This window comes from Epargyreus clarus, unplaced genomic scaffold (assembly GCF_041222505.1).
Source record: "Epargyreus clarus isolate Ecla_fem2 unplaced genomic scaffold, WU_Ecla_fem_2.2 ptg000032l, whole genome shotgun sequence".
Taxonomy (NCBI): domain Eukaryota; kingdom Metazoa; phylum Arthropoda; class Insecta; order Lepidoptera; family Hesperiidae; genus Epargyreus; species Epargyreus clarus.
In genome coordinates this window covers 7557339-7578550 of record NW_027332237.1, presented here as the reverse complement: position 1 = coordinate 7578550, position 21212 = coordinate 7557339, and the positions used below count along the sequence as shown (strand labels likewise).

Below are 21212 nucleotides of genomic sequence, written 5' to 3'. Positions count from 1 at the left end.
CACAAGTGATGTGCGACCAAGATAGAAACAGTCAATCTAACTGGGTAAAGAACAGCACTAAACTTCCTAGTTAGTCCTATGCGGAGTTGTCAAGCAAATATGTTTTGTAATCATATTTGCTAAGTTCTAAGCCAGCGCAGTTCATTTGGAACGAAGAAACTTAGTTATATACTAACAGAACATTGTTTGCATGACCGGTTTGGGCCGAGTTAGACCGTGATTTCGCACTAAACTTAGAGTTCACATTGAATGGAGTTTGAAACGTGAACTGTGAACTTAAGTTTAAGATTTAATGCATTCAATTTTTGATAGCTGCAAATTGTTTTGTTGCAAAAGAGCTAGAGTTCTTCGAATAACGAGCAGAATAGAATTTGAAATTAATCACTTTAACGATGACGGAAAGCATAGAGAAGAAACTCAAATGTTGACATTTCAATGACGTTTTTAAAAGTTCGCGTAATCTACTAATTAAACACAGCTTAAAATATAATTAATGCAGAGACAAGAAGATAGATCCAACACATACATTTTCAAATTGATCTTTGTAAAATTATAATCTATATTAAACAACAAATCGACAGATTGAGTATTGTTAACGTGAATTAAATGATCATTTAGTCAACCTGTGAAATAAAAGAATGGCTATATTTCAAAATCTAGTATAGTATCTAGAAGCTCTTATACTACGAATTTTCCACTAGATAGTAAAACGCATCTGTATTTAATGCACTTCCGATGTCACGCCAGTTAAGCGTCCATTTAACCATTACCATCGTATACTTGAGGAGAATAGAGCAAACAATAGATGTGCGAAGGATATCGTACTATTGCTTATCCTTATAATATTACTAGCAGAACCCGCCGCGGCTTCGCCCGCGTAAAAAAATATGATATAACAGACAAATACTCGTAACTGTAATCGTAAATTTGTACCTTTAACAATTTTAATGATAAAAAAGCATTAATATTTAATTAATAAAAGCTTTTTTTCTTCACTGTGTAACTAAATTGGTCAAGCTTTCTTCAGAAACATACACTAAAATTCTAATTAGTGGACTGTAATGAAACTTTCTTTAAAATATAAGTTTCATGTAGGATACAATAATTATTATTTACTCTATTCCATAGGAACTGTCCATGTTATATGCGGCCTTACATACAGTGGTTCTTTCCATGGTAGCTGGCTGGGCGGTTAGAGCTCCCATTCTTGCTGCCCGCAACTCCCGAAGTCCCCCTTTAGTCTCGTACGACAGGCAGGGGATACTGTAGCCCTGTTCTAGCCCAAAAATTTTAATCCAAGGTCTATGTGTCTATCACATAACCATCACTAATCCACGCATAACCACAACCATACCCCACGGCAGGACAAAATGTTGGCACGCAGTGTGTCCAAAGTAGTTGCGATGTACCTAATCAGTATACCAAAATTACGCATTATCATATATGAAATTTGCACCCGTCCACGTTGTCGTGTATTTGTCTGAATAGACGTTATCTGAAATTTTACGTTTCTAACTTCGAACCTAAAAGATTCCCGTATATATACATATAACACTTCTTTTACTTCCTTAGTAGAATTTCAAAAACATTCTTATGTACATATGCATCAATAAATACTTTATCATCAAATTTCTGAAAGCTAATTCAACACCTGCGGTCGGCAAGCCGACACCCATGGGTGGTGTATGGCCCGCGACTTTTCCTTGTGGCCCGCGGGTCTGCGCGTTACTAATAATTTACCAAGTGCAAGTCCAACCCGCACCTTGAGCATTCCGTACAACTAAAATTTTTATTTACACATTTTGTGAAAATTTCAACTGTCTACCTCTAACGGTTTAAAAGTTAGTTGGAAAAATATCGAATAGCAGTTTGTTGTATGGGGACCCCTTTTTGTTTTCAACTTTTTTATTTTTAGTATTTGTTGTTATAGCGGCCACCGTTATGCATCCTCTGTAAGAATTTCAAATGTCTATCTATTACGGTTCCAGAGATAGAGCCCTGTGACACACGGACAGACGGACAGACAGTGAAGTCTTAGTAATAGAGTTCCGTTTTTATCCTTTATGTACGGAACCCTAAAAAACCGTCGATGTGCACTTCAACACGCGTAATACATTCCCATGTTAAAAATATATGTTACGATGGCCCGTGGAATTTCACCCTACACTAAACCTCTCTGCACTCTGTTCTTTTTCCAGACACGCCATAGGAAGTAACTTCAACAACGGTTTTTAAAGAATCTTCCTTTACTTATAGGTTTCTAAAGGTGGTAGAACCCTTTGTGGTTCGACTCCGGCGGCACCACCGCCACACCTATTTCTACCTAATAACAGCAGTGTTAGGCGCTGCTGTGTTCCGTTTTTAAGGGTGTGGTAAGGGAGACAGACTTTTCCGAGGCGTTCCAACTTAGTCCTCAGGGGTAGCGGCGCATCTGTGGCTGACCTCAGGTAGGAATATCTAATCCTATCTGGGGTTGATTACAGATGTCCATAGCCACTTACCATCAGGTGGACTGCATGCTCGTCGTCTACTTTTATAGTATAAAAAAAATAGTACCCTAATGGTGGTTGATTGTTGAGTTGCTAAAATGCTGAAACAGATGTGTAAACAGAAAGGCATAATGCATACACCCTTCTATAGCAGTCTTAAGGGTTAATCTAAAAATCTAAAAAAAACCGTGACTCAGATGCTTCATTGATTGTAATGATAATTTTTCATAGTGGTCGCTCCCGAATTAACGGAGTTTGAAATGAAATTCCAACCCCCATTTAACGACCTTAAGGGATGATTTTCCAAAAATAATGGTATAGGTGTTTAATTATTTTCTATCGAAAACCCAAATACCGATTTTTATACAGTTTACATTAAAACTGGAGGACTTTCATACAAACTTACAACCCCTATTTTACCCTCTTGAGGGTAGATTTTCCATAAATGGTGTTAAAAAATTCTATTATTTCTAACAGGAAAGCCAAATGCAAGTTTTTATAGTCCTTGCTTCCGAATTAACGGAGTTTGAAATAAAATTCCAACCCCCATTTAACGAACTTAAGGGATGATTTTCCAAAAACAATGAAATAGATGATTAATTATTTTCTATCGAAAACCTAAATACCGATTTTGATAGCGTTTACATCAAAACTGGGGGAATTCTATACAAACTTACAACCCTTATTTAACCCACATAGGGGTTGATTTTCCAAAAACGGTAGAACTAAAGTTATTTTATATCTAACCAGCAAAGCAATGGCTAACTTTCATAGTGCTGGCTTCCAAAATGGCAAAATTTAAAATAACCTGTCAACCCCTATTTAACCACCTTTAGGGTTGATTTTGGAAAAACCCTTAGATTAGATTTTTATTACTTTAAATCAGAAAGCTAAATACCAATTTTCATCTAGTTTGCTTTAAAACTGACGGACTTTCATATTAACTTCCAACCCCCATTTAACCCCCTTAACGGTGGAATTTCGTAAAATCCGTTCTTAGCTGACCTCTACTCGGTGAAAAGAATATTCCTACCAAATTTCAAGTCTTTAGCTCTAATGGTTCCAGAGATATCGTGATGAGTGACTATATACGTGGAAATCTCTTTTATATATATAGATTTATTATGGTACATTTAAGTATGCGTGGTACTAGCAAAACATCTGTACGATTATTGTAAATTCAAAGTATATTTTTTGATGAAATTGCCGCCATGTCACTTGAAACACCTGTAATAGTTGATTAAAATTTAAAAAATAAACATTAAGTGTCGTAATAAATATGGCGTTAATAATTCATTTTAAAAGTTTTCATCACCGAACTTATTTCAGCACCACTGCTGGGCTTTTCTCATAGGGAAAGGGATTACATTATTTTCTATCACAGTGCCCAAGTGTGATTTATTAGACATCGCATATCTTTGAGAGCTTTGCTCAATCTCTGGCGTGTAGATTTCCTCACTATGTTTTCCTATACAGATCATAATTATTATAAAATGTTTTTCTAAAGCGCACTTCAATTTTAAAAAAAGAGGATTGCGTTTCTGAATTCCTAGGATCACTTCGATATATTGTCGAAACAATGTACATAATTGAATTGATAACAAAACCCGTTTTCGAAACGTCTACTCTCGGATTGGCATCATTGATACCCGGCCTTAAATATATGTCCCTAAATAAGAAAGGTTTCAATGTTTGGAAAGAAATATAAAAGCCAAATTTGTTTCCGGATTTCGTACCCAAAGATATGAGTTTGGTAAACAAATCGAGGTTACGAATCGAATGTGTCATGTAAATGTCCATTTTGTGGTTCAGATTTTGACTGTATTGATTTTGTACATGTCGTTTGAATATAGAGATCTCCCGCCAATTAGAGATTATAAGTATCTGAGAGAAAATCATGATTTCTTAGTGTTAGTTCGGTGCATGTAAATACATGAGAAAATTTCGATAGCGTGATTCAGAAATACTAGTGGTACCCCATCTCTTGAACAATTGTGGAAAGTCATCATATATTCTTTGACATAATATGTAAAATCCTTCTACTATTATAATATTATTTAAAAAATAAAACTCAATCAAATTAATATCACGTGCTAAAAAAATGATATAGTTACGCAAATAAGCCTATCTTTGTCTAGAAAACGCCGACTGAATTCAACATGAGGATATTATTTGTTTCGAAAGGCAAAGTTAGTGATATCTTAAAGAGAAATGTTCTAACCTGTTCTGAATTATCTTTATTGTTTTATCTTCACAAGAAAAGTTGCCTAGAAAATCTGAATGGATAATTTCCTTTGAACCCAAATGCTACTCGATGAATAGTAAGATTACTTCGGCTTGAGAATGCTATAAGATAAACCCATTTGTAATCATCTAGCGAAAGGAAAAATGTCGGGAATATCAACAACGTAATATTGTAAATAAATTGTGTCTGTATATTTATTTTATCGAAGTTACACTTCTTTGGCGATAATGGGACTTTTTTGTTATGAGGTTGTAGAAGCTGCGTACTTGATTAATAAAAGTTAGATCTCCTAAATGGGAGAGCTGATACTGATACTAAATCAGTAAAAATCTTAGTATCTGAATAATACTTAAAATCATCTAGCTTTTTATAGTCGCGGTGGACAAACTATCGCCGTCACGACATATTAAAATCGGCCCGAAATAATCTCGTTCTCGGTGTCGACTCGGTGCCTCTAACGAATAACGTAGGAGTTCTTGAAAGTATTTTTAATTACTTAATCATTATGAATTTATGTGACATGTAATAAACGTAAATTTGTTTACGTAGGCGAGTAAAGTAAGTATATTTTTAATAGTTTTTTAGTTTCTGTTATTTTATATATGGAATCTACAAGTTCGTCTCATACTTGCCCGGTTAATTTCTTTTTTTAAGTCAAAATTTCCTTTTATTAACCTTTTTTTCATAAATCTCGTAGTAATGAAAAATAAATTAACATGATTTTTGTTCTGTTCAACTGTGTTGGAATGTAATATAACCGAAATTTATTCCTTAAGTTCAGAACTAGAAGCATAAGCCTAGTACTTAGTACAGACATATTTATCTGAAAATTCTTAATTTATATTGTACCAAAATCTCCCAGAGATCCCTTTTTACGATTATTTCTTGAACTTGCTGATAGTTTGCGCAAGGGTGGGCTTCAAGAATTTTTATTACTTAGTTCAAAGATGTAATATTATTTTTTTTTGTATGAAGATAACAAGAATCTATTGGTTTTTGGTCATCAAAAGAAGATATAGAATTTAGAACATTTATGATACCATTTATAACCTCAATTTTTACATGAATTTATATATGAACATAATTTGCGTGGAGCATGATTAAATTGGTTCAACACAATTTTATAACTCCATTGCTAATCTTTCTTCAATTGAAATCTCACTTTGTAGATATTTGCATTATTTCAGAAGATGAGATATACGAAAGTGTTTAACTCTCAGAGCGTTTTAAACTTTATATAATTGCACCAAGACGTAGACTTCCAGTTCTGTCAAGCGGTCTTTGAAAGCCTGAACGTTGGGGGCAATATTTTTCAATTACTTCTCATTTCGCTGTAGAATTTTCTCGAACATTAATCAGGGGGGCGGCCACAGAAAATTTGCAGGGAAATTGCCTTCGTAATTGTCACGGAATCTTGTTAGCTTGCGACGCTTTGATGACCCTCTCTTGCTTTTGTTGGTGGTTTGAAGCTATTAAGCTCGTTCTGATTTTTTGCTGATACCCGACGAGCTACTATGCACCCGTTGACTCTCAGATTAATAATTGTTATGGGTGGTTCAGCTTGTACGATATAATTTGAAATATAAGGCAGTGCCTTGGGCTAGAATTATAAGCTTACAGAAGTTTCCGTTACAGATCTTATAAAAATATTGTTTTCCTTAATCTGCCACTTTTACATGAAGTAGCCAACGAGCTTGTAGCTACTGGTAACCACCTCTTACAAGACAGAGAACCCGTAGCCGATCATAGTAGTATTATCACTTCTGAGGACGTTTTCTTAATAATTAAGTCAACCAACATACTGATTTTTTTTTTTGTGGTCAACCCTGTGTACCATTGCTCCGTGCGGAATTTCGGTCAAAGCGGGTAATGTAACCATAATAGACCACACTCTGACCAAGTGCAAAATTTTAGACTTTTACTTTGGACAAATTGATTTGGAAAATTTTCAGACACGTAAATTTCCTCAAGGGATATACTTTACGATAGAATATGGGATTGTTTAATCATAAATTTACAATAACCAAGATATTTTTCTGCCTCAAATAAGTACGTTTTAATCGAAGTTCCCGATCAGTGAAGTAAAAATATCAACTATTAGTCCAATGAGGCTTGAACGGCATAATTCAAAAGCGGTCGAACCCAACAAAATCGGACACAGTTGTGCCTTTTCGGGCTGAATTCATGAATATGTAATGGAGGGTCGTTGTCGCTTCAAACTTGAATTTTTGTGGTTGTAAATAAGCCACAAATACAATCTACGACAAATTATTATAATAAAATATATTAGCCTAGTAACATATATATATTTAAACCGACGAACGATTAAAACGATCGTCTTAGTTCTCGGGAGAGGCAACTTATCACTGATCTAGTGCCTGTAATACCAGGAGTATATTCTATGCAAGGACATGCAAGCTAGAAATGCTTCATGCTAGAAATAGGTGTGATGGTGGTACCTTCCCGATCGAACCATACTCGATCTACTACCTTGAGTTTCATATAAAAACAAAATCTCAGTGACTAGCATTCGACACTAAGTACCTATGTAAACTTTATTAGCCAAACGACACTTGGTCGGCATCCTGGAAAACATTCGATCCAGGAGGTAGCAAATTCTCATTAGGTCGATTACCCGTTTGTAACTTCAAATTAAAACAAAATCTCAATGACTAGCACTCGACACAAAGCGTTTATGTAAATATTATTAGCGAAACGAAATTTGGTCGGCAAAATGCAAACACAGCAGATGCAGGCTATAGCGACTTACCATCAGATGGATTGCCCGTTTGTAACTTCAAATAAAAACAAAATCTCAGTGACTAGCACTCGACACTAAGCGCCTATTTAAACATTATTAGCCAAACAACAAGTCAGGATAATGCTAAAACATCCAATCCAGGCGGTAGCGATATACCATCAGATTGATTGCCCGTTTCTTACTTCAAATAAAAACAAATTCTCAGTGACTAGCACTTGATACTAAGTGCTTTTGTAAACATTATTAGCCAAACGAAGTTTGGTCGGCATAATGCAAACACAGCCGATCCAGGGCGTAGCGATTAACCATCCGGTGGATTGCCCGTTCGTAACTTCAAATAAAAACAAAATCTCAGTGACTAGCACTCGACACTAAGCGCTTATGTAAACATTATTAGCCAAACGAGACTCGGTATAATGCGAGAGCGGTCGATCCACTAACTCGAACCACTTGTGCCCTTTCGAATTGAATTCATGAATATCTTATACCGGGTCGTTGTCGCTAGAAACTTTTAGCGTTTTTGTGGGGATTGCGAATAAGCCAAGGATTTAATCCTGTTTTATATGTAAAAAGTTTGGTACCTGTACGTTGCAGGATATCTGGAAAGGCTTTTAAGTTTACGAGCAGATATTTTTCTTCATGATTAGACTTTTGTTCTTCCAAGACTCTAATCGCTTTGTTTTGTTTTTTTTTTTTTATTTTACGCAAATAATGAGCAATAATAGCCTAGAGATTGAAACTCCATCTCTCAATCGGGAGGTTCTAGGTTTGAATTCCAGGCATGCACCATGGTTAGTCAGATACACTCTCTAAATTAATCCTCATGGGTAACAACGCATCTGTCGCCATCCTTATGTGACCCTCTAATCCTTCTTAGGATTAACACGATGACCATCAATGAACTGCATGCAAGTTTGCTAAATACTTCAAAACTACACGAACGATCAAACAACGCGACTTAGGTAGAAACTTATTACAACAATACAAATAAACTTAGTACCTACCATTGATACTGTGCCTTCAAGAAATACCTAATTTTTACATAAAATATTACATGTAGATACAGCGTTTCTACAATCTTAGAAAATTCACAACATGTAGAAAAGATACCAATACCATAAATCTATTTCAAAAACGCAAATATATTCCACCGCAAAAACCCCGAAATTGTGTTACAACTCGTAAATTTACATCCGATCCCTTGGCTTCTAACAAATAAAAGAGTAGTGGACGCCTGTCTTGTACAGTATGTCCAGTGGGCGCCGTGGTTGGCGTCGCGCCAGTGTAGGTTTTAGTTTTTTTCTTTGATTGATTGTTAGATGCCTGAAGTTAGAACTTTAAAATAAGCTAAATACATATATTTTGAAGGTGGTGGTGGTGGCGAAAAACCCTTTGCGCCGCTTCTTCTCCATAGGGAAACACCTTCTGAAACGGTGGTAGTTTGTTGACTTTCAAAAAGTATTCTATATGAATCAATTTTTAATAAATGAGACTTGAATTTTGAATTTTTGTGGTGTGACTCCGGCGGCACAACCGCTTCTCATATTTCTCCCTCACAACAGCAGAATTAACGGAGACTTTTCCGAGCTTAGTCCTTAGGGATAGCGGCGCAACTGTGGCTGACCTCAGGTAGGTACCTATCTGGTGTTGATTATGTCCACTGACGGCAGTAACTACTAACCATCATGTGGACTGCATACTCATCTGCTACTCCTATATTATAAAAAATACGTTCGGAAACCTACAATGGAAGTTTCCGCACTAGAATCCTTCGCAGAACAATGTCGTAGTGTGACTTCGAGCCGCCCATGTCAAACCTTGAATTTTCTGCCCCATAAATAAGTAAGACGGCGAAAATGAAATTTCATCAATTAAATGGTCTTATATGTAATCATTTTCGCACTTGAAATACATGATATGGTGTTATAAAAGAATGCTGTAATTTTTACGCCCTCAAAAAGTTGGCCTGGATCAGCCGCCCCCATATACCTTAGTATATCTTTTTAGTTATTTAAATATTATACACCCATAACAGTATAAATACATAACAGTAAAAGAGTGAACATACTGAGATTTAATGGTGGAATATTTTCCATTAGGAATTTTTTTAGTGGGTAGTTCGTGATTTCTTTTTTAAACAAAATATCAATTTTAGTCTTTCATTGAAAGAACCGAAGTGTAACTTCAAAGTTGTAACGTCAAAGCAAAAAATGTCTTGCTAGTCACAATACTAGTCATTTGTAATTAGCTCTAGGCTCTTAACATTTTTTCTTCGTACCAACGTAGGTTTTGCTTAAAGTATTTTTTGGAAGAGCAACGTAAACGTAGTTGTACAAATATCGATTTTATGACTTAGAGGTCCAAGGTACATATCCCAAAATCAAAGTATGCCATTATTTTAGTTTATTTTCTTATGTAAAAGAGTCATAACTAAAAATAGAGTGAACCTTTAGATATTATCCATCTCCCAACTTAGTGCATTTCAAGAAAGTATGCAAGTTCGTTTCAAATAAATTTCTCGTTTTATATCGTTCAAAGTAGCGAAGTGTAACTTCCCAGTTGTGTACTGTTCAACTAAATTAATGTCTTGCTAGTCACAACACTAGTCATTCACGGTTGGCTGTAAGCCAACTTTGGATAAGTTTTTGCAAACCTTTTTCCAGCATAGGTTTTGGTTAGAGGTATCTAACCGAGAGAGTGATATTTTTTTCATTTTCGGCTTTTTCTGGAGTTTAAACCCCTTTTTCGAAACTATTTTTTTATATTATCATATTCAACCGATTCATAAAATGAGAATGGTTTAAGTCAATGTCGACGATACTGGCCAAGGATTAGTAGACTTCAAAACTTTTGAAAACTTCTTTAGAGTTCTTCCAGGCATGTTAGTTTTCTAACTCATGTTCCTTCTGTCGCTGAAACATGTGAAAATTACTTTCTAATACCAAGAAATATACAATAAATATCTGGGATTATCTATGATTTCGTATTGATTGGATTTAATCACAAAAGATTCACCATAATGATTTTGACTTATAAAAAAATTGTGAGCATATTGATAACCTTTGTAAAGTTGTGATTTTAGTTCCGCAAATTCCCGGTCCTCTCCATATCATATTGGACTGCATGTTCCCTTTACACAACATTTCAAAGGTTTGCAAACACAGCCATATCGACGTTTTTCTTCTTTTTGGAAATATTGGTCCCGTGTTTTATGAGTCCGTTTGATATGACGAAAAACGGATTTACGAAATATCTGACGTCGGATATCCAGATTTGACCATAATGATACAAAAAATCTACGTATTTGGCAACGGGCTTCCTCTTAGAGTGAGTAGAGTTTAGGTCATCATTTTTCGTGCTGGCCCAGTGCGATTTGGTAGACTTCTTTGAGAACTGCTGACATGACATGAAATGCTGACTTAGCAGTACACATTTTGAGACTCTTTGCCATGTAAAATTATTTTGTATTCCTTTTTTTGTATCCTTATATGAACATGATATATATAACTGTAACTTTTTTTCTAACTCTCCGGTTTAGAATTTATTAACTTTCATAAAGACACACCACAAAACTGGCAAAAAAACGCAAAATGATTTATTCATGAGTCACAAATTGACCTAAATAACGCAACGTATTCTACAAAGCTGTCATGATATTTCATATACGTATCTATTTTTATTTGCTAAGAAAATAGAACAAGGACGTATTTCTAGTATTTTATCGAGGTTCAGAAACCTACTTTTCATATTCTTAACAAAGGATGTTTCGTGAAGTTATCTTTGTTTCGTACAGCTCAGGATTTGAGGCGATAAGGAACCCAGTTCACGTACTGCGTAAAGGTTAACAATTTATAAGGTGGTGAATGTAAGTCGATTCTACCTGTCAGCACTTTGTAGCGGATGTGAGCTACATATTGACGAGGTTTCGCTGGTGCATGAGATGAAATGAAGCGAAACGGGATGGAACGTAATGGATCGGAACGAAACGGAACGGAACAGAATGACAGGAATGAAACATAACGAAAAATTTTGATTTATTGTTCACTTGCGTTAATCAACATTATACCGTCCAGTCCACTTAAAGGCTAATAGAACGCATATTAGTAATTAATTGTTTGAAATTGCATGCATAAACAGTGAGAAATATCTATATGCTTGAGAGTTTTGTAAAATACAAAATCTCAAAAGTGAGTGTATGTTACCAATTCGTATATTTTGAAGGTGGTAGGATATAAATCTGTCCCTTACATTTGTTATTAAGTTGAATAATGTTATGGTTACATTTAAATGCCTCGGACGCCTTGGAAAAGTCTGTCTCCCTTACCACACCCTTCAAAACGGAACATAGCAGCGCTTTACGCTGATGTTATTAGGTAGAAATAGATGTCGGTGGTGCCGCCGGAGTCGAACCTCAAAGGGTTCTACCACCTTTAAATCTAATCTAATAAATTTGCTCCTATTTCCGAGATACAGGTGGAAGATCTCTTTAAAGTACATCGTCTGCCCTTATCTATTATTACCCTTCATATATATGCAAAACTCTTTAACGGTATATCAGCTACTACGGTATATATACAGAAGTACGAGTGTATAGTACTCGTAGTATTTGAAGGTGGAAGAAAAATTTGTAGTTCGATTCCGGCGTCACCACTATCGTACATATTTCTGCATAAGAACAGCGGTATTAAGCGCTGCTGCGTTCTCGTTTGAAGGGTGTGGTAATAGCGACATATTTTTTCTAAGCCTTCTAATTTAGCTCTAAGAAGTGGCTACACATCTATAATCGGATTAAGATATATCCTTTTTACACGCTTTTTATTAGCTTCACCTGTATGTTTGTATGTTTGTTTGTATGTTTGTTTGTATGTTTGTAACCGACTTCTTTGGGCGCGATTTTGACCCACTTTAAACGGCCAGATTTCGTTCAAACTTTGTAGATTTATTTCACAATTATACTATTTACTGTTACTTAATTGATTCCTAGATTCATTTAGATTTTCTACTTTTTAGTTAATTTTATCATAAAAGCGTGTTTTTTAGTTTTTTGAACTATATTTATTTAATATAGAGTTGATTAAAGATGTCCATAGGCAGAAATGATCATTCACCTTAAAGTAAACTGGAAGATATTTGCTATTTAAGTCTTACAAAAAATAAAAACAAAATCTGTCGTCAGCGTACACGTACATTTACTTGATTTTCACAAGAAATCTCACTCTCAATTTTTCAACACTCGATTCTACGTAATACTTAGACCTCGTAAAACGTCAGCACGCCCATCCATCCCGACCCTTGACACACGTCACCCTAATGTGAATAGACCTCCCAGATTGAAGGTCTGAGGTCACTACGTAAAATATAGCCCTTATGTCCCTACGTCTCAATTACGGCCCTTCGGAATTGTCCAGGCATGAACGTCTTTGATACCTCTGAGATTTTGGGTCTCGCAAATTCACATCGACACAACGATTCTATTTCGATATTATCCTTAAAAATGTTTTCGGTTAACTTTGAAAGTGTAAATTATAGTCTGATTTCAGTTACAAATGGTTTTTAATACCTTATAGTAGGTGAAGTGTTTTGGTTTGAAGAGCTTTTCAAGAGTGGCAAGCAATTCCACAAGGTCGTCGTCAAGTCATCAATAATGTAATAAGCAGGAGTCTCCTCTCAGAGTCAGAGGAGTTTAGACTATCATCCACCTTGCTGGCTAAATGCAACTTATTAGGCTTCACACGCTTATTATTTAGAGAACCCTCAGACATTTAAGTTTCATCGCGATGTATTTCTTCGACAACACGATCATCATTACTAATATCAAGCAATGAACACTTAGCCATCGCGTGGACTTTTTGATTTGCTATTGAAATGACTTAAAAATGTTACGTACTTTGTAGATTCATAACGATGTCGTTAATCGTTGGAGCAAGTGATAATAAACCAACTAAATTAATTTGTGTCATTTTAATTGTTACATAAATTATTGTAAGGTAATGGGAATCTCGTTATCTTATCTATTTATCTATCTCTATTGAACACATTTTCCTTAAACTGCTAATTGAAAAGTGAACATTACTCGCAGTTAAAGATGTTTCGTTTGTAAAGGCAAAAGCAATTCAGTGCAGACCTCTTCACACATACCATTTTAGTGTGTGTGCGAGCGAGACAACACCACAAAGTGCACTTTACCGTGAAGTGTTCTAATTTGCACGCTTCTAGTGGCGTCGCTGAAACTAACACTTGTGACTTGTTGCAGTTGTTGAGTCTGTTTTAGCCGATTGTGGAGGGTAATGTTTTTCAAGCGTATGTATGTATGTCTCATTCTTTAGCATTCCCTGTAGCTCACTACCTAGACGAATTTTAAAGTATGAGGTGTCGTTAGATTTGTTTAAATTGTGGGAGTGACGTAGGCTATATGTTTAAGCTCTCGGGTTTCTGTTTTCATAATAATTACAAGTTTTTTAAAGCTGTAAATTAAAAGGTAAAATATGCGCTTGCAGTTAAATATGCCTTTTCATTTATAAATGCAAAAATAGTTGAGCGTAGACTCCTTCACACATAACACTTTAGTGTGTGCGAGCGAGACAGCACTACAAAGTGTACTTTACCGTGAAGTGTTATAATTTGCACGCTTCTAGTGGCGTCGCTAAAACTAACACTTGTGACTTGTTGCAGTTGTTGAGTCTGTTTTAGCCGATTGTGGAGGGTAATGTTTGTATGTATGATGTATGTATGTGTCATTCTTTAGCACGCATGCAGCCGAAATTGTAAGTAAACAAATAATATAGATTTAAAGTACAAAGGACACCCAGTAGTGGGTCAGTAACTCGATGGCTATTAGCCTAAAATTTAAGTTAAATTAGCCGAAAACTTTCGCTTTTGTAGTAATGGCCGTCTAACATGAAAACGAATTTAGGCGAACTTCGTAAATTACGCCAACTTTACCACTTTGAATAATTGTGTCATAAAAATTTAATATCTTAAGATGGAGGAGGTCGTTTCTAAGCATCTGACCATTTGGAGTTTAAGTGTTATCATTCAGGTTACGTTGGAGATCGCTCTTGTTAATTACTTTGAGAAATTAAGGGTTAATTTCTTGCCGCGCGTGTTTATGCCGTCACGCGCGTTCTTAACCATGCATGTCACATGCATCCTACAGTATTTTACGCACACACACACAGGCCTCGAAATTACTGCAGCGATTTTATTTATTTGTCCAGGTATGAATACGCGCGACAGGAAAAACGCATGCCCAGTAAAGGTGGTAAAATAATAACACACACTACAAGTGTCTGTTATGATTTTACCACATTGATTTTACAAACACGTGCTACAAGTATTTGCGTCATAACACACACTTGTAGTGTTTGTCTCACCCGCTCTACATGCGTCCTAGCTTTTCTACGCATACAGACTTGGGTCGCAAGAGACTGGTTAGTATGAGTGGGACGCGCGTATGAGCGTACACACGCGCGGCAATATATCTCATGGCCGGATTAACTCGAGTTAGTAACTAATTATATATAAATGTTTGTATACCAACGAATGTAAATTTCAACCCTTTAAAGGATTTCAATGACTTTGTGAGTATGTATGGTTCCAGCTTGAAAGATAGGATACTTTTAACACGATAGATGGCGCTATTGTCAAGATATTTTTTTTTGTTATAACAGTAAAACTTCTATCCAGATCCGCTTTTAAAAGAAAATCCGAGAATAAAATAACATACGTTCCTCTTATACGCAAAACCTATATGTATGAAATCTACTTTTCTGGCATAGACAAATAATATTTCTACAAATATTTTCTCGGATAAGTATATAATATTCATCCAGCCATATTTCAGAAAATGAAGTTTTCCCATTTTGCAATGCCATGTGTCCGAGAGAGACCATCAATCATAGCACCCAGGGATAGATTAAATTGACCGAGGGAAGATAAAATGGTGAATGACGTAATTTAAATTATAATTCATCCCTTTTTTAATTCGTTTAGTAATTATTCTTTACTGATCGGTATTAGAGCAACGAGGCTTCAGTCACATATGTGAAAAGACACCTACCTCATGGAAAGTGACATCAGTGAACTCCATATAGAAGAGGGGAAAGATGGTTGCCTTTATTTAAGTCAGTCCATATTTAAGACATCCACACCCTTCTCCTGAGGTGTTCCCGGAGCGCTATGACATGGGGCTCTTCAAGAAGGGTGCAAAAAGAGTTCTCCTTGAAAGCTGGCGTTGCATTGACGACTCTTCTGGTGTTGCAAATTTCCATCCAAGTAGCCCGTTTGCGTTATCGTTAGGTATACATATAAAATAACCGTTTACGCGTTTGAAGCGGTAAGCGCTGCTGTGTTCTGGTTTGAAGGGTGTGGCAAGGGAGACATACTTTTCCGAGGCGTTCCAGCTTAGTCTTCAGGGGTAGTGGCCTACCTAAAAAAGGACTATCTAATCCTATCTGTGGTTGATTACAGATGTCCATGGGCGGCAGTTGCCACTTCCCACCAGGTGGACTGTATGCTCGTCTCCTACTCCTATATTATAAAAAAAAGCTAGAAAAATCTTAAAGGAACTTAGCCAGCTCGGTAGACTAGGAAAACTTTTGCTCATCAGTGGGATAGTCTTGGGTTATAAGCGACAAAGTGTGGGATCGTAACAAATTGCTAACGTGGTCTAAAGCTGAAATTGAATTTTCTTTCTAGATTCTCATATAAAGACTAATAGACAACCACGTATCATAGTAGCTTAGATAATGTTTTTGTATCATTCCATATCCACTGTTATTGTGTTCATGTCTCAGATTTTATAACAAGATAACGCTTCAATTGGTTATTGGATTGGATAGAACTTTGATTGGAAACAACTTGTTTTTACGTAACTTTCACTGTCATGGTAAATTTGGGTTAATTGCGAATATGAACTCACCAGTCAATGAGACACAATATATATTTATTTATTATTGATTATTTTAAAACAATACAACGAAACCGAGATGCTTTATAGGAACAGTCAGCTCCAAAAGCAGATGAAGCGACCTAGATTTCAAAAAACACCAAAAACGATACACGATCCACCGAAATGTCTATAAGTTTCTAAACACTATACCCACCAATTGAAGTATTTCATCTAATTTTACGACGATCATGAGCTACTTATGTGCATGGGTGTAGAGATATTTTTCTAATCTTGTTCTGTTTATTTACTTCTGGAGCTGGCTGTCCCATACACAATCGGCATAATTTGTCAACATTTGCGTAATTCCGGTACGATGTAAATCGGCAGGTTTTTTACATTAGAATATTTGATTCGAGTAGCTTTGTCTCCTTTTTTTGGTCCGAAGTTCGTGTATTGAATCTTTGTTGTTTCGTGATCAAACTAATCTTTATCGCGCTCAGTAAACCGATATTGAAGACTATTATTTTTAGATTGAGAAATACAATTATTTGAAATAGAGTAGAGAAGATAAGATGATTTTGTCTTTATATTTTTAAACACAAAAACAATTTCAAAGATAATATTTCTTGGAACCAGTATAACTCGACAGAAATTATACTACCACCGTGACTTTTTCTAGCGTTGGTAAAGCAATTCTTGCATTACGGTGGATCTCAGCTGACTTATATATTTGGCGATCATCTTAGAGCTGGTTACAGATAATAAACACTTACCATCAAATGGACTGCAAGCTCGTTTGGTACTGTTATATCTAAATTAAAAATAATGTCAAAGGTATTAAACTCATCATCTTCATCAACAACAACTCATTATTATCCCACTCATGGGCACGGGTTTCCTCTCATAATGAGAAGGATTGGCCATAGTCTGCCGCGCTGGCCAACTGCGTATTGGTAGACTCCACATACCTTTGAGATCTTTTTTTTATTTATAAATTTCTCAGGTATGCAGGTTTCCTCACGATGTTTTCCTTCACCGTTTAGCATGTAATCATTAATTTCTAATACGCACATAACTTTGAAAAGTCAGAGGTGCCTGGAATTTGAACCTCGGACCCCTCGATCGAGAGGTCGAGTTTCTTAACCATTAGGCTATCACTGCTTGTAAACTCAACGATAGTTTAATTCAATTGATGCTGTATCACCAAATCAATTTGTAAATACCCGAGTAGGAAGAGTGATGTTTTTCATCCGTATGTATATTATGTTGTCTCATTTATTGGCATGCTCTGTAAGCCAAACGGCTTGACGGATTTTCACATATGTAGTATTCGGTTTGCACGGACGTTCTTGCCGCGGTCGTGTAAGATGTGGAATGAACTTCCTCCTGAGATATTCCCGGAGCGCTATGACATGGGGCTCTTCAAAAAAGGTGCAAAAAGAGGTCTTATACAAAGCCGGCGATGCATTGGCGACTCCTCTGGTGTTGCAAATGTCCATAGGCGGCGTTTACTACTTTCCATCAGGTAGCACGTCTGCCTACTCGTTAGGTTAAACTATTAAAAAAACGTTAGATTCGTCTAATTACAAAAGTAATATAGGGAAAAATTTTAAACACTCGATTTGTGTTTTTATTTTCATATAAAATTTGTAGTTTTAACTGTATTCTGTTATAAGTGTTACATAGGTACTGTTCAGTCAATAAAATTTGTAATATTTCAAAAATATAGAACAGGTCCAGCAATTCCTACATACAAGGTACACTATTAAGGTACCACACAATAGAGATTTTTGGTAACATCCATAAAACCACCACAAACGCTCCACTTCGGCCATTACTCTTACGAAACGAGCGAGATGTCGCCGTTAACTGGGCCTCTAAACTCCAATAAATTATAACATGGGAAAAAACTATTTCTATCCTTTTTGATAACTTTTTTAACACACGAAAGTGTTGAAGGTTCGGAAGCTTTATGTGGGCGAAGTGGCGTAAAATGTTTGTAGAATCATATTATTATTAATTACTAGCTGACCCAGCAAACGTTGTGTTGACATATAAATAAAAAAACGTTAAGGGTGAACAACCCTTATCACTTAGGTGTATGAAAAATAGATAGTAGCCGATTCTCAGACCTACTGAATATGCTCAAATTTGTTGAACATCGGTAAAGCCGTTTCGGAGGAGTACGATAACTAACATTGTGACGTGAATTTTATACATAAGATATGGATTTTATTAGATTTTTTTGCATATTGAAGCTAGTTGAACTCATTGTAGTTCGACTCAGGAGGTACCACTGTCACACATTTTTCTGCTTAATAAGAATAGTATTTAGTTAACCCGTGTCCCGGCTTGAAGGTGTGATAACGGTGACATACTGATCTGAAGTGCTTAAACTTAGTCCTCGGGGGCAACACATCTATCAAAAAAAGAAAAAGGAGTCTGAACACATCAGTATGTCTAACGTTCAAATAAAAAAGGAGTCTGAACACATCAGACTCCTTTTTTATTTGAAGATGTCCGTGTGCGGCAGCAGCCACTTACCATTTGCTGTATTGACAGCAATGACCATAAGAATGACGTGTGTTTAACTATCATTGCGTATAAGCAATATACAATTGCTTTACTAACAAAGTAAAAGTGGGTATTTACCCACTTATCGTTAACCTACTTCCCTCAAAAGAATATTCCCAAAACCTCAGATAAGTCCGTGACGACCCAAAAGGATTTTCGAGTCTCTTCACCCGATAAATAAGAAAATCACAACCTCTTCAAATCTAACGATATCTTTATACAGTTAGAAATAGTTAAAGTAGGCTAAAGTAAAATTACAATATCAAGCAGTAATACTTTAGACATACTTTTCCGACGTATTCCAGTTTAGTCTTCAGGGGTAGCGGCGCATCTGTGGCCGACCTCAGGTAAGAATTTAATCTTATCTGGGGAAGATCATGAATGTTTATGGGCAGTAGCCACTTACCATTAGGTGGATTTTATATTATAAAAAAGAGTAAATTAGGAACATCAAGATTTTGAAAAAGTAATTTGGCTGATTTCGGGTCTATAGAGCGTTGTCTGTTTCACTCATATCCATGTGACATTTAGATTTTGTTGTTAATTTCTTAGTCTAAAACCACCTTAGAGTGTGCATCTGTGGCCAATCTCAGGTACGAGTCTAGTCTCATCTGAAGTTCATTACAATGTCCAATGTCCATGGGCGGCACTTACTATTAGATGGACCGCATGCTCGTCTGCTACTTCAGCATTGAACAAAAACGTCATTCTTTGGGGGCTGCCGATAGTAACGAAAACTAAGCAACATGTGAATTGTATCATCAATGGTATTATTTTAAGGTAAGGTATTATTTTTGGTTTGTACAAAAGTGTTTGTGACTAATTTTAAGTTTGGTCCTTGATCATATATCTTTACTAATATTATAAAGAGGAAAACTTTGTTTGTTTCTTTGATTGTAATGAATAGTCTCAAAAACTACTGGACCAATTTTAAAAATTCTTTCACCATTCGAAAGCTACATTATCCACGTAACATAGGCTATATATGAAATATATTTGATAAATAGATTTTGAGGCGGCCCAAAGTTTGCCGGGTCAGCTAGTACTCAATATACATACAACTCATGGAAAGTGTTCGATGTGGATCATGCGAGTTCAACGATTTTTTTTACCCAAAAATGGGTGATTTCACCCAAAAAAAATGATCAATGCGTCTAAAGTTTTTGTTTCAAAAAAACTGTACCAGCGCAGTACAATTATATTGTTAAATCTCGGATATATGTAGTTAAAACTTTCTGGTAGCTTTTTGTATTATTACATGCCAACTGTCCGCGTGCTTTCGGGATTTCCATTTACCCAAGAACTTTCAGGGATAAAAGTAGTTTATGTAACTGTAACGTTTATCTTTTTGAAGCTTTGTATTTAAAATTCCGTGGAAGATCGGTATTGGGTTAATGCTCATAGCTATAATTCGAAAATATACGTTTGTTTTACCAAACATAACTAAGATAGTATTTTCCATTGAAATATTTGTGGTGGTAAAACCCAAGTAAATTGTTTTAATTTATAAATACCGTGTGTAAATCTTGATGTTTTTTAGATCCACTAGGTAATTTTGAATAGTACCCTTCGCGGTTTAAATCCAAAAGGTATCGCTGCCACACCTAGTAACTGCCTCACGTTACTGTGTTCTGCTTTGAAGAGTATAGTAAAGGAGAGATTATACGAGCCATTTTAACTCAATTCTTAGGAATACCAGTACAACTGTGTCGATCTCTTTCATGAAAAAATTCAATCATATTTGAAAGGTGCTAGAAGCTTCGATTGTCGAATTTCCACCGCTCTTCAACCTTGGTAGTACATCGATTTCTTGTGTTAAGCAATTCGTGCATTCCCATGGAAGATCGTGGCAACCATCTGTCTTCAAAAGTGACAACCCTTTGACGCAACGACTGTGATCAGCTTCACCTCTGTTTTATATGGAGCTGGTTACAGATGTCCATGGGCAGTAGTAAGCACTTACCATATGTCAGAGGGCTTTGTGTCCACGCCCCTTGCTTCTTTAATTCCATAAAAAAATAACAACTATTCTTCAATTCCCACTTACCTCACCTCCAATATAAGATTCTTGGATATGTCATAAGTATTGGTACGTTTCGGGGACGTTGGGATAATGGGGATATGTGAGCTCGTTCCGCCTGAGTAATGGCGGAAAGCTGCGGCTGTACCGATAAGAATTTATTACAATGGCCCTTTGGTATTTTAACATAACAATGGTATGAATCCCCTGAAATAGTTATTGAACGATGGATG

The 21212-nt window shown here is 36.0% G+C and overlaps 1 protein-coding gene across 1 annotated transcript in view; it reads left to right on the top strand.

Annotated features, from left to right (window-relative positions):
- LOC140754963 (UDP-glycosyltransferase UGT5-like) overlaps window positions 1-21212 on the top strand; it is a 128797-nt gene that overhangs the window by 80444 nt on the left and 27141 nt on the right. Inside the window, exon 7 of the mRNA XM_073090123.1 lies at window positions 19183-19191. Within this exon, the coding sequence (XP_072946224.1) occupies window positions 19183-19191 (9 nt within the window). The remainder of the gene's footprint in view (window positions 1-19182; window positions 19192-21212) is intronic.